Source organism: Portunus trituberculatus, chromosome 31, assembly GCF_017591435.1.
Source record: "Portunus trituberculatus isolate SZX2019 chromosome 31, ASM1759143v1, whole genome shotgun sequence".
NCBI classification, from domain to species: Eukaryota; Metazoa; Arthropoda; class Malacostraca; order Decapoda; family Portunidae; genus Portunus; species Portunus trituberculatus.
The window spans coordinates 3,434,122-3,448,306 of record NC_059285.1 but is presented as its reverse complement, the minus strand read 5'-3'; the positions used below and the strand labels follow the sequence as shown (position 1 = coordinate 3,448,306).

At 45.3% G+C, this 14,185-nt stretch overlaps 1 protein-coding gene across 1 annotated transcript; it reads right to left on the bottom strand.

Moving 5' to 3' along the window:
• Window positions 1-5,185: 5,185 nt before the first annotated feature.
• On the bottom strand, window positions 5,186-6,328 carry LOC123511602. Its single transcript, XM_045267627.1, has 2 exons — window positions 6,062-6,328; window positions 5,186-5,752 (listed from the first exon to the last, which is right to left on the bottom strand). The coding sequence occupies exons 1-2, from the start codon at window positions 6,326-6,328 to the stop codon at window positions 5,186-5,188; spliced, it is 834 nt and encodes a 277-aa protein (XP_045123562.1).
• Window positions 6,329-14,185: the final 7,857 nt, after the last annotated feature.

Sequence of the window (14,185 nt, the reverse complement as noted above, 5' to 3'; positions counted from 1 at the left end):
GACATACAGACAGGAATATAGACAGATAGATAAATAGATGATGATAAAAAAGGCCATTGACATACAGACAGATAAACAGACAGACAAGGAAAGACAGGTAGACATAGACAGACAGACAAACAGACAAACAGACAGACAGACAGACAAGTAGACAGGCAAACTGACACACGCAGAGGTCGATGTTTTAATACGCTCATAAATAAATGTTAATATATAAATTACCTTTTTATTTTTATTTTTGTCTGTAATTTCGTATTTTGTATCATTGTGTATTTTGTATTACGTGAAAATTACTTCGTTTTTTTTTTAACTGTGTGTGTGTGTGTGTGTGTGTGTGTGTGTGTGTGTGTGTGTGTGTGTGTGTGTGTGTGTGTGTGTGTATGTAGCCAGTTTCCCAGCACCACGTAAATTTCTCAGACTGCCCAACACGCATTCCCTCGGGGCGGTGTGTGTGTGAGTCAGAGGAAGGAATGAAGGAAAGGAAGGAAGGGAGGAAGTCAAGGATGAAGGAAAGGAAGAGAGGAAGGGAAGAAGGAAGGAAGCAAAGGAAGGGAAGGAATGAAGGAAAGGAAGAGAGGAAGGCATGAGTGAAGGAAAGAAACAAAGGAAGGGAGGAATTTAGATAAGAAGGGAGCAAAGAAAGGAAGTAAGTAAGTAAGGAAGGAAGGAAGGAAGGAAGGAAGGAAGGAAGCAAAGAAAGGGAGAAAGGCAGGGAGAAAGAAAGAAAGGAGGTGGGGTGATACAAGGCTGTGTGTGGCTGTGATAACACTGACCCTCACCCCTTCTCTTCTCCCTTCCAGATGGGACGCAATGGAGCAGTCTGGGTCGTGGCGCCCTGACCCACCCTCGCCCCCCCACAGACCCCGGGGGGTGCTCGTGGTCCAATTGGAGGTGAGTGGATGAATGGATGAACAGATGAGTGGATAAATAGAGAGATGGATGGCTGGCTGGATGGCTGGATGGATGGATGGATAGAGAGGTAGATGGATAGTTGGATTGATAAATAGATTGATAGAAAGATATTTATTGCTCACGTTTCAGTTTAAGATAAATAAATTGTTTGACAGTGACCACATGTTTCAACTCAACCCCTTCAGTACCATGATTCGTTTCCATATTCATTCTGCTAACTATCTGGTGATTTTGTACAGCTTCAGAAACTCATGTGGGGGATTAAAATAGTGAAGACTGTGGCCATTAATCTTCTGACCTCCATACACCTTCCTAATGCCAATAAAATAGTCTAATCGTACACAAATCTGAAGGTAAAAATGTGTCCTAGTACTGAAGGGGTTAACAATCATACCTAGTTAGTGTTGATGTTTAGAATATACAGTTAAGTGAAATCAGTTTAGTGCATTAAGTATTGAGTGTTTCTTTAATCTTTATTTGAAGTGTTATCATGCAGAGTGTCAGGAATGAAGGTTGAAACGTACGATGGCAAAAGGACACTCGAAAGATAATGTTGAATTAGAGTAAAAGAAAGAGAGAAAGAGAAAAAAAAGGGCAAATCTCTCCCTCAATCCTTAAGGTTTAAATGTACGGTTGCAAAAGGACACTCGAAGGATAAAGTAGAGTAAAAGAAAGAAAGAGAGAAAGAAAAAGGGTAAATCTCTCTCTCTCTCTCTCTCTCTCTCTCTCTCTCTCTCTCTCTCTCTCTCTCTCTCTCTCTCTCTCTCTTTACCTCCTTACCATCCACTCATCTATTTATCTACCGCTGTGTCAACCATATCCCCTTAACTGTTTTACTAATACAACCCATTTATCCCCTTATCAACCCATATGATCTACCTATTATGTCCCTATTAACCATTGCAAGTATATCCATTAACTATCTCATCATCACCATCTTCCCATCACCTCCCATCTTCTTCAGGAACACCAAATCCTTATCGTCTTCTCTGTCCATCCCTTCATATCTTTATCTATCCTTTATATCGCCATCCGTATCCCCTCCCCTCTCTTGTCCACCCCATTCCACCGCCCTCTCTCTTAACCTCTTCAGTACTGGGACACATTTTTACCTTGATTTTTGTGTACGATTAGACTATTTTATTGACATTAGGAAGGGTCTATGAGGTCAGAAGATTAATGGTCACAGTCTTCACTATTCTAATCCCTCACATAAGTTTCTGAAGGTGTATAAAATGGCCAAATAGTAAGCAAGAATGAATATGGAAAGGCGTCATGGTACTGAAGGGGTTAATATTATTCACACACTTTCCTCCACCTCTCCTCGTAAGTTTCCTTGTTCTCTCTCTTTCTCCTCTACCCACCTCAGACAATGTCGCTTCCCTCTTCCTTAAATAATAACCTTCCCCTTGCAATCCTCTTAAAATTACCTCTTCCTCTCTCCCTTTCCCCTCTCCCCTTCCCCTCTCCCCTTCCCCTTCCTCTCTCTCTCAGTCCTCTTCCTCAGCTAAGCCCCTTCCTTGTTCATCCTGCCTCAGCTTAACCCCTGCTCCATGCCTTGTTCTCTCTCTCGTACCCTGCCTCTGCCTTGTCTTGCTCTAAATTTATCTTGTTTTGTTTTGTTTTGTTTTGCTTTCCTGTCCTGTGCTGTGTTTTGTTTTGCTTCTCTTGTTAACATTATCATTTTCTCGTTTGTTTATTTCTTTGGTGTATCTTGATTTCTTTTTCATTTATTTATTTTATTTTCACTCGTTTGTGTTTTATAATTCGTCTATTTCTTCTTTTTTTTTTCTTCTTCTATTGTTGTTTCTTCCATTAACTTCATTATCGACCCGGTGAATTTACCAGCTCACCTTTTCTCTTCACCTATCTCCCTTACCTGTTTCTTCTTGATCAGTCTCTACGAGTTTCCTGGAGTTCCTTTCGTCAATCTATTCAGTGTCATCCGTCTCCTTCCTCCTCCTGTACTGTCAACCATTCATAGATTCACCAACCCATCAAGTTCACACATCAATCCCTTTCACCAGCCGTTTGTCCCATTGCTCTCTTCATCAATCCATTTCCTCCCTCTCTTCATCCATAGTCTATCCATTTAATCTCTTGAAAACCCATTAACAGTACCTTCACGTGTTTTCATATTTATTCTGCTTACTATTTGGTGATCTTGCACAGCTTCAGAAACTTATATGGGGATTAAAAACAGTGGCTATTAATCCTCTGACCTCAATAAATAAATTCGTCTAATCACACCCAAAACTCATGGTAAAAATGCGTCCTAGTGCTGAAGGGGTTAACCTTACTCATTAACCCTTTCAATGATTCCTATACTCTATTCATTAATCTCTACCCAACCATTCATTTTTATCTATCTTCTTTATCATTCCTGAAGTTTTGTGAATTTTTCCCCTTTGTAACCCATTAAAACTGCCCATTACATTGTTTTACCAAGTTAGTTAACCCATTTATCCCCTTTTCAAACCTTATCTTCCTATTATGTCCTTATCAACCATTGTACGTATATCCATTAACTATCCCAAGCCAGTTACTCTATTCATCTCTTCATCAACCATTACAATCTGCCCATTATGTCCTTAACCATAGCAATTGTATCCATTTTCTACCTATCAAGTCCCTATTAACCATTGCAAGCATACCCATTAACTATCCCAAGCCAGTTAATCTATTCATCTCTTCATCAACCATTACCGTCTGCCCATTATGTCCTTAACCATAGCAATTGCATCCATTTCCTATCCTAACTCCTCCTCTTCTTCTTCATGTGACCTTAATCCCACTGAGTGCAGGGTTAGCCGCTCCAGTTATCCTTCTGCATCTACTTCTATCCTATCTATATATCTGTTTTTATCCAATCCTATCTATTTTTTTATTCTGTCTTATCTATCTATTTTATTATATTCTATCTATTCTATTTTATTCTGTCCTAGTCCTATCATCTATTCTATCCATCTATTCTATTGTCTTCTATCCTATCCTATCCTATCTATCTCATTTCCCCTTTCTGTCTATCTCTTTCTCCCTCTTCCCTCTCTCTCCCCCCACCTCGTCTTCTCCCTTACTCCTCCATTTTATCTATCTCTCTGTCCCTTCCTCCTCCTCCCTCTATCTCTCCCCCTCTCTCTTAACCTTGTATTGCACTAATTGGTAACATTTATACATAGGTAATTAATTCACCTAATTAGCATAACCTCACGCCTTTGTGTGTGTGTGTGTGTGTGTGTGTGTGTGTGTGTGTGTGTGTGTGTGTGTGTGTGTGTGTGTGTGTGTGTGTGTGTGTGTGTTTTGGTCTTTGTGTGTATATTACGTCTATCTATTTTTTTGTTGGTCTTTTTTTTATTTGTTTTCGTGTGTGTGTGTGTGTGTGTGTGTGTGTGTGTGTGTGTGTGTGTGTGTGTGTGTGTGTGTGTGTGTGTGTGTGGATCATATACCAGTTTTTTATGTATTTATATTTCAATACCCACATACTAACATGATGATGATGATGAGGAGGAGGAGGAGGAGGAGGAGGAGGAGGAGAAGAAGAAGGAGAAGGAGAAGGAGGAGGAGAATAATGATGATAATAATAATAACTGGGACAATAATAATAATAATAATAATAATAATAATAATAATAATAATAATAATAATAATAATAATAATAATAATGATGATGGGGATAATGCATAATGGGAGAAGGGGAAAAAGGAAGGGACTGAGACGGGATTACTGAGAGGAAAAGACAAGGGAAGTGTGGAAGAGACGAGGGGAATAATGGACTGTGAGTCTTGGACTGCTGTGGTGTGGTTAATGTGGGGTTAGGTTAGGTTAGGTTAGGTTAGAGAGAGAGAGAGAGAGAGAGAGAGAGAGAGAGAGAGAGAGAGAGAGAGAGAGAGAGAGATAAGGGAGGAGTTAATCAGAAGACGAGGTGGGTTAATGTGGTAGTGCTGTGGCTGTGGTGTTCCCTGGATGGTGCTGCTCTATGCTACTTTCATCCACCACGTTCATATGAGCCACAGAACACAAAGGAACGTGAAGAAAGAACAAGCAGCATCACACTTGTTGGTCCTTATGAGATGAGAATGTAGAGAGACAGAAATGAAAGGTAATGGATGGAATGGCGTGTGGTTTGGTGTGTGATTGGTTAGTGACGCTCTTCTTTGGTCTTTCGTTCGTATATTGACAAGATTGAGTGCGTTGTTGCCTTGTCGTCTGTGTGGTGGTGTGTGGTGATGAGGTGGCGTGGTGTGCGTGAAGCAGGAGTTTGGTGTGTGGTTGGTTAGTGAGGGCCTTTCTTGGTGTGTTCTTCGTTCATGACTGTAGAGATGGCTGCTCCGTCTTGGTTAGGAAGATGGTGTGGTGTGTGGTGCTGAGGTGGTTTGATGTGTGATGGTGATGACCTGGTGTGCGGTAGTGAGGTGGCCTGTTGTGCGATGGTGAGGTGATCTGAAATGACTTGGTCTGGTACCTGGTGTGTGATGGTGTGGTTTGCGGTGCTGGTGTGTTGCTGAAATGACTTGGTGTGCGGTGGTGAAGTGGTTAGTGCTGAGATATCCTGGTGTGTGGTTGAAATGACCTTGTGTGCGGTGTCAGGTCTGCTGTGGTGAGGTGACCTGGTGTGCAGTGCTAAGATGACCTGGTGTGTGGCTGAAATGACCTGGTGTGCGGTGGTGTGGTGTCCTGGTGCACGGTAGTGAGGTGGCCTGGTGTGCGGTGCTAAGATGACCTGGTATGTGGCTGAAATGACCTGATGTTGGGTGGTGAGGTGGCCTGGTTCGCTGTGGTGTGGCGTGGCGGCGGAGTGGTGGCGCGGTGGGGCGGGAGCTGAGCGGCAGCGCCTGGGTCCCTGCAGCAACAACGGGTCGGGTCATTTCCTCAGCCTGAGCCAACACCACTTTGTTGACACGCCGCCCCCCTCACGCCGCCCATCCGCAAACACGCCCGCTGGGGACACATGCAGGGAGGGAAGGCGGGGCAATAGTGGTGGTGGTGGTGGTGGTAGTGGTGCAGGTTGCCGCGGGGACGGGAAACTGTGCTTGCCTGCCCGTCTGGTGACCGAGTTTAGCCTGGCGCAGGACGAGTTTGAATCAGCAGGTTGTGTGTGTGTGTGTGTGTGTGTGTGTGTGTGTGTGTGTGTGTGTGTGTGTGTGTGTACTGCATGGGTACTCTTTCCTCCCTGACAATCCCAGTACACAGATGCAGCACCTGTGTCACCAGTGTCGGTGTGTCGGGGCAGGTACTGGGCGGGCACTGAGGAGGACGGGACGGAGGGATGGAGGGAGGGTGGAAGGAGGGAGGAGGGGGTGAAGTAGGTCAGTGGACTTGGCGGGTTCCTTAACTCCCGGTGTGTGCCTGGCTGGGTCAGGAGGCTGTGCTGGTGGTGCTGGTGGTGCTGGAGGTGCTGTCCCTTGAGGGTGCGCATCAAGACGTACCGCCTCTCTCCCTGATTCCCTGATTGCCGCCACACCGCCCCACCACCACCACCACCACCACCACCACCACTGCCTGTTTCTCCTTTCCTTCACTTCCAATGCAGACAGAGTGTTCCCATACCCGGCAGTGCTTCATGCTCTCGCCTTGCCAACACTGCTGCCGTGCCACACTCCAGGGACCAGCTGTGTGTCCGTCATTGCACCCTGCCTTGTCCTGTCGCGTTGGCCTGAAAAGTTGCGTCCAGCCTACATCACTTCCTTCCTCCCTCGGGTCACACTCACAAGCCCCATCCATCTGCTGCCCTTCGCACAGCCTGCCCAGTCACCTGTTTCTCATAAAGCGCCCTGAAGAGTCCCATGCCTCGCTGTGTCGCTCAGAAGTGATTGGCAAACACCTGAAATAGAGAGAGGGAGGGAGAGAGAGAGAGAGAGAGAGAGAGAGAGAGAGAGAGAGAGAGTGGTGTGGATAGAAAGTTGTCGAAGTGTAAAAGAAAGAAGATAGTGTTGTATTAGAAAATGGTGACACGAGAGAAAGAAAAGTAGAAAAGTAATCAAAGAAGAAAATGGTGTAGTTATTAAGCGTAGAGAAAGTCAATTGCCTGGAGAAAAGAACAGAAGATAAGAGGAGAGAAGAGAAAAGAGAAGACAAAGGAAGAAAGATGCGAGTCACTGAAACGACTTTGATAAAAATAAGTTGTTTAATTTTCTCATACCACCAGAAGACAGATCAAGTGAAGACAACACAACACAACACAACACAACGCACAAGACAAGACAAGACAACCTCCCGTCCTACACCCCTACCCACAATCTCCCCCCTTAATTGGCCCACCTGACACACATAGCCAGAACTTCAAGAATTCCGTATTAGCGTGTGTGGGAGATCAATGGAAATCTGCCGCTAAGTCTGATCTTGTCTTGTTACCGCAGTGTGTGGAAGTTTTGGCACTGAGCTGATTGGTTCGTGCCACTGTTCCAAGGCACCATTTGGCCTCGCCGAGACGAAGGCGTGACGAATGACTCAGGAAGGCCGGAGCTGAGACGGAGGGAGGGAGGTAGGAGAGAGGCAGATAGGAGAGCCGGGAGAGGATACTGGTGGGAATGAAATAGATAGATAGGTAGACGGATAGATAGATAGATAGATAGACAGATAGATAGATAGGTAGGTAGATAAATAGATGGGTAGTTAGATAAACAGATAAATAGATAGGTAAGCATATAAATAGATAAACAGGCAGACAGATAGATAGAAAGATAGATAAACATATAAATAGATAGACAGGCAGACAAATAGACAGACAAATAAATAGATAAAAAATAGAAAGATAGATAATATTACCATCGAGCAAGTTTCCAAAGACTACAGGAACAATCAGCGCCATTAGGTAGAAACACTGATGACTGATTCCGTTGCCAGATTGTAATACACCTCGTGCACGGGAACAGACCACTGGACACTGACAACACTAAGAGCGCCACACGTGATGCAGCACCCTGGGGAACGTGGAAGCCCTGAGGAAAGTGGAGGCGATAGGCACAGTCAACTTAAACGCGTCGTCCACCGGTTATCGTTGCCGTGTGTGGATCGCCTGCTGAGAATTGCCTGCTTCGACTAGTATCCAAAACAAATCCTAGTAATCCTTGCATTCCCCGTCCCTCTTAGCTCCTTCAGTATCAGGACGCGTTTCTGAGTGAATGCAGAGAGAGATGAGTGGATAAATGGAGAGATGGCTGGATGGATGGCTGGGTGGATAGTGAGGTAGATGGATAGTTGGACTGATAAAATAGATTGATGGATAGAAAGATTGCTCACGTTTCAGGATAAGATAGATAGATTGTTTGACATTGACCACATGTTTCAGTTTAACCCCTTCAGTACCATGACGCGTTTTCGTATCATTCTGCTTAATATCTGATATTTTTTTACAGCTTCAGAAACTCATGTGGGGGATTAAAGTGAGGACTGTGGCCATTAACCTTCTGACTTCCATAGACCCCTCCTAATGTCAATAAAATGGTCTAATCGTACACAAATCTCAAGGTAAAAACGTGCTCCAGTACTGAAGGGATTAAAATAGTAAATACTGTGGACATTAATCTTCTGACCTTCATAGACCCTTCCTAATGTCAATAAAATGGTCTTATTGTTCACAAATCTCAAGGTAAAAATGTGTCCCTGTACTGAAGGGTTAATCGCACCGCTGGGAAGTGTGTGTGTGTGTGTGTGTGTGTGTGTGTGTGTGTGTGTGTGTGTGTGTGTGATGCGACTTGAATCAGGCCCGGAGGTTCATAACTAGCGACTCACACTGGCAAAGCTGGTGAAGGTGGACTCTGCTTCCCAACGCTGGCGGCAGGAAGGCGTTGTGTCATGAGGCCCAGAGGCAAGTGTTTCCTTCACCTGAATGCCATCTTTCCCTCCCTCCCTCCCTCTCTCCCTCCCTCCCTCCCTCCGTCCCTTCGCCTCTCCACCTCGCGGCACAGGAAGTCAACCACACGTCACTTACTGCGATGGATGAGAGGAAGTGGTGATTTCATAACTTAATTTCCTCTGTTTTTCCTCCTTTTTTTTCGTTTTGTAAATCTTGTCATTATTTTTCTTTCTTTTTTTTATATTTATTTTGTTGATCTTTTATTGATGTAATGATGTGCGCAGTTTATCGAGTCTTTTGTGTTGTTTCTGTTCCTCTTCCTCTCATTCTTCATATGGACGTAACGATTTTAACCTCTCCGTTCCTCGTAATTATAGTCCATTCTTGTCTCATTGTATTGTTCTTTTCTTTACTTGACGTTTATTTATCTTTTTTTCACGTGCTTTGGTAACCGTGCACAGTGTATCGACTGTTGTACCATTCCTCTCCATTCCACAGAGAAGCATAACATTTCCTCTCATACCGTCACAGTGCCCACCGTTTTGCTATGTTCCGTTTAATGCCAGTGCGGGACAGACACACGCCATCTCTGTTTCTCTCTCCCTACCGTAGAAGACGAGAAACACCTCCCCTGCCCCTGCCATCCCCATGCCGCTCTTCTGCCGCCATGCCACACAGCGAACTGGTTTCATGGCGTGTTGTTATTACGTAAGATAATAACATAGACGCCAGTGATCATTGGAATATCATTATTTTTCCTTTCTCTCTCGCCACGCATCCCTGTCACCGTGTCACGCCATCCCCTGCTGTCCCCTGTCACCCTACCACACTATTCCACTTTACCACGTCACTGCCACACCACCTCTTCGTCCTCCACAGCCTTGCCACCCTGTCATATCATCCCTGCACTTTCCAAACTTCTGTTCCTTTACCCTACTACCCTGCCATCCCCCTACACCTCTGCCACACTACCTCTGCACCTTCCAAACTCCTGTTCCTTCACCCTACTACCCTGCCATCCCGCTACACCTCTGCCACACTACCTCTGAACCTTCCAAACTTCTGTTCCTTCACCCTACTACCCTGCCATCCCGCTACACCTCTGCCACACTACCCCTGCACCTTCCAAACTCCTGTTCCTTTACCCTACTACCCTGCCATCCCGCTACACCTCTGCCACACTACCTCTGCACCTTCCAAACTCCTGTTCCTTCACCCTACTACCCTGCCATCCCGCTACATCCCCTGCCACCTTGCCACGCCACCCCTGCTTCGTCCACTCTCCCGCTCCTCCACTCTTTGCTCTCTTATCCGTGAACGTGACTTCAACTCAATTAATTCACGCCCTCATTGGAGTTATGCGGTTTATCTATTCATGTATTTGTTTTGGTGAGTTATGAGGAGGTGAATGGTAAATTGAATAAAAGCAATGTGGTGGGTAAGTCAAAGATATCAGCTGGAGGAGGAGGAGGAGGAGGAGGAGGAGGAGGAGGAGGAGGAGGAGGAGGAGGAAGAAGAAGAAGAAGAAGAAGAAGAAGGAGGATTAGGATTAGGAGGAGGAGGAGGAGGAGGAGGAGGAGGAGGAGGAACATGATGATTGGTAATAATAAAAAGAAAAAGTGGAAGAGGAAAAAAACAACAACAGCAGCAACAGGAACAGAAGTAATTATAATAGTAGTAGTAGTAGTAGTAGTAGTAGTAATAGTAGTGGTGGTGGTGGTGGTGTTAGTGTAAGTAGCAGAGGCATTTACAGCAGTAGCTCATGACCATAAATAGATGATATATAGATACATAGATCGATTTCACGGGCCACGCAGGAAGCCGTCCATTAGTGTGCATCGCATCCGCTTATGATACACTGACTGGTGACGCTGGCGGTTCATGTCTGTGTCTTGAAGGAGTGGGGTCGCCTGCGTGAGGCCCGCGGCGGGGCGTTAGGTGTGCGGTGCCGTGGGAGTCGAGACGAGAGTGGGCGGTGTTGCTTAGTGGTGAAAGGCAACCAGTGACCACTGATTCATTCCTGTTGGGTGAAGTGGCAGGTTTTCAGCGCCAATTTTTGCATGACAGGATGATTGTATGACCGCAGACACTATCACCTCCACCACCACCATCACCACCACCACCACCACCACCACCACCACTACCACTACTAACGACATCACCACCACCATTTTATTTTCTCGTCGTGTAAATCTAAAAATTTAAAGAAAAAGAAAAAAATAAAGAAAAATCCCTTTCAGCTTTACTGTCCTGTTCTTTTGCTATCACTTTCTTTGTAGTCTCACGTCAGGTAGTCTCGTGAGGGCCGCAAGGTGTGCTGTGGTCTCTGTCTCTGTGTCTGTGTCTGTGTAACTCTGTGAGGCTGACCTGCATTTCCTCACCATCGTTCTCGGGGTTTTTGTCACAGGTTTTCGTCACCAGCTTTCGTCTCCTGCCCTCCTCCACCACCAGGCCCTCGTGTCCTCGTCGTGAGGGTCTTTATGGCCGGGAAAAGTTTCATGCTTGGTAGAGAAATGTGTGGTGTTTTGGGTGGAGTTGGAGTGGTTGCTGGGAGTGGCGAGGTGAATGCAGAGTGAAGTGGATGGAAAGCTCTGAACGTCCAGTGGAAATGTGGAGGAATTGGAGGCAGCTTTGTGGAACCGCGATTAGTTGGTGTTACTGGATAGTGAGTGGGTGTTGAGTATTGTAGTTGTGAAAGCGTCTGGATTCGCTTCATTTGATGCGGCACGAACACTGCACATCCAGAGCGGCGCGTCTCACTCAGCCTCGCACTGCACACCTGGCGGGAACAAGATGCCTTTATGCAAATTGAGCGAGATAACATTAATAAGCGGAGAACGTGCGTGCATTAAAAAGTAGTCTGGTTTCTTCCGGCCGTGCTCTTCCTGCTCGTGTGCGAAGTGAATGTTTAACTTCGCTGGTGGGGAAAAAAAGTGACGGTGTGAAGACAGGTTTTGTTTCTTGTTTCCGGCGAAAGCACCTTTAGCGAGCAGTGATGGGCTGGCTGTTTGGGCTGAGGAGGTGCCTGACGCGGGAACTCCAGGAAATGAATGTGCCATACTGGACTTTACCTTACATTCTGCCTTTCCTCAACATAACAAACCTACATTACTTTGCATTTCGTTCATAGCCAGCATAACAAACCCACAATACCTTACATTCTACTAAGAGACACCATAGCAATCCATCACCTCAGATTCTGCTCACACTCAGCATGACACACCTGCATTGCCTGTTCAAATATCCATAGCAAACTTTATTTAATCCTCTCTCAGTTATTTGACTCATCTTTCCTCACTCACTAACCACTCTGAGACATTTTCCCTTGTTGCTAGAGCCACCACCACGCAATGTGCCAACTGTAGATACTGAAAAAAATCTCTCTTTTATCCCCCTTTCTCGTACGTGCTTATAAAACCTCAACTTGTGTGTAGGGCTGTGAATTGTTTGTCTAAGTGAAAGGGTTAACTTGACACCACAAACTTGGGTACCTCCACGTGGCTGACACCTTTCGCCGCGCTGCTCTTAAACTTTCAGTACTGGGACGCATTTTTTACCAGGAGTATTGGGCATGATTGAACGATTGTTTTTTTTTGATTAGGATGGCACTATGGGGGTCAGAAGACTAATGGCCAGAGTCTTCACGATTTTAATCCCCCACATAAATTTCTGAAGCTGTATAAAATCACCAAATAGTAAGCAGAATGAATAAGGAAACGCGTCCCAGTGCTGTAGGGGTTAAGGAACATCGGTAGCTGCAGGTGTTACAAGTTCCTCTCATGTGACTTTTAGCAGGCAGCCTCCCAAGTCATGGCGCGAGAGTGACCTCCTCCTCAGACCGCAGCCGCGTAACATTTGCCGCAGCCACAAGAGGAAAAAGTCAAACCTCACTATTTCTTTAATGCTGAATGAAAGTTGCAGTTCTTTGGCCGCTCGTCATTGCAGCTTCATATTAGATACTTGGTAGTGGTGGTGGTGGTGGTGGTGGTGATGGTGATGTGGTGATAATGTGGTGGTTAGTGGATGCTGAAACACGAGGAGAGGAGGGAAAATGTGGTGCATGAATGTCAGTGTGTGTGAGAGAGAGAGAGAGAGAGAGAGAGAGAGAGAGAGAGAGAGAGATAATTAGGTTAGGTTAGGTTAGGCGTTGGTTGTTATGTTGTTAGATTAGGTCAGGTCACTGTGATTAGAGAATACTGGAACACTGGGAAGGAGACAGAATATTACGGACATCTATCTGTTTACCTGTGTGTATGTATGTATGTATGTATGTATGTATGTATGTATAGGAGTTACCAAAATAAAATAAACCTTTCTCATTACAATCTTTCCTGGCAATTTTTTCCTTCCTTTTTTTTTTTCCTTTAATTTCCACGAAAGTACAAATGAAATCCAGCCAAGCCTACAACAAGCTACTTACCGCCACACAGGGTCGAGGGAGGGGTTGTGTGGGAGCGAGGAACATCACAGTGGAAGGAGAAACGTGACATATATTGAGCAGTGGAACATGTGTCAGGCGGTGTGTGTGTGTGTGTGTGTGTGTGTGTGTGTGTGTGTGTGTGTGTGTGTGTGTGTGTCACGTTAGCTTAGATTAAGTTAAGTGTTTGGGTGTTTTGATTGATTGCATGGGAGTAGTGGGAGGAGGATTGGTGATGGCTGTGTTTGGGTGGGTGAAGGACGGCTGTTGGGTGGGTGGCTGACTGGAGATGGCTGTGTGGCGGTGGGTGAATGGACGGCTGATTGACTGGCTGGCTGGCTGACTGGCTGACTGGAGGATTAATTGTTGTGGGAATGACTGGTTTGACTTGATGACTTGATGACTGGGTGACTGACCGACTGTCTGATTGGATGGTTGGGTGACTGGCTGACTTGCTGACTGGTTGACTGTATGACTGGATGACTGACCAACTGGATGACTGACTGGCTGACTGATTAACTGGATGACTGATTGACTAGATGACTGACTAACTGGATGACTGACTGGCTGACTGAATTGACTGGACGTAGCGAGACAATTCACCACCACAGCCTCGAGAACAAGCAGAAACAGGAACCAAGACGTGAATCGAGTTAATAGACTTTACTCAAGCATTCACAGTGGAGGAAGCAGCCACTTACCAGTGACCCTTTAACATCCCATCAAGAAACACAACATCAAACTAAACGCATGAGTATCTTTTCTTACCTTTCTCACACTGCATGAGAACAAAGCACGTGATGGACAAGCAAAATATATATAGGAATAATTTACCACCAGTACTTCAATCTCTCATCGAAAAACACATAACCAAACTTAAATCCACGAGTACTGTTATTTCCCTACCTTTCCTTTACACATCCCTATTCTGTCCAGCTTCCTAATGCAAGAGTTAACCAGTATTCTCAATCATTCATACCTTTCTCCGGCAAACTTTGGAACTCCCTGCCTGCTTCTGTATTTCCATCTTCCTACAACTTGATTTCCTGTAAGTGGGAGGT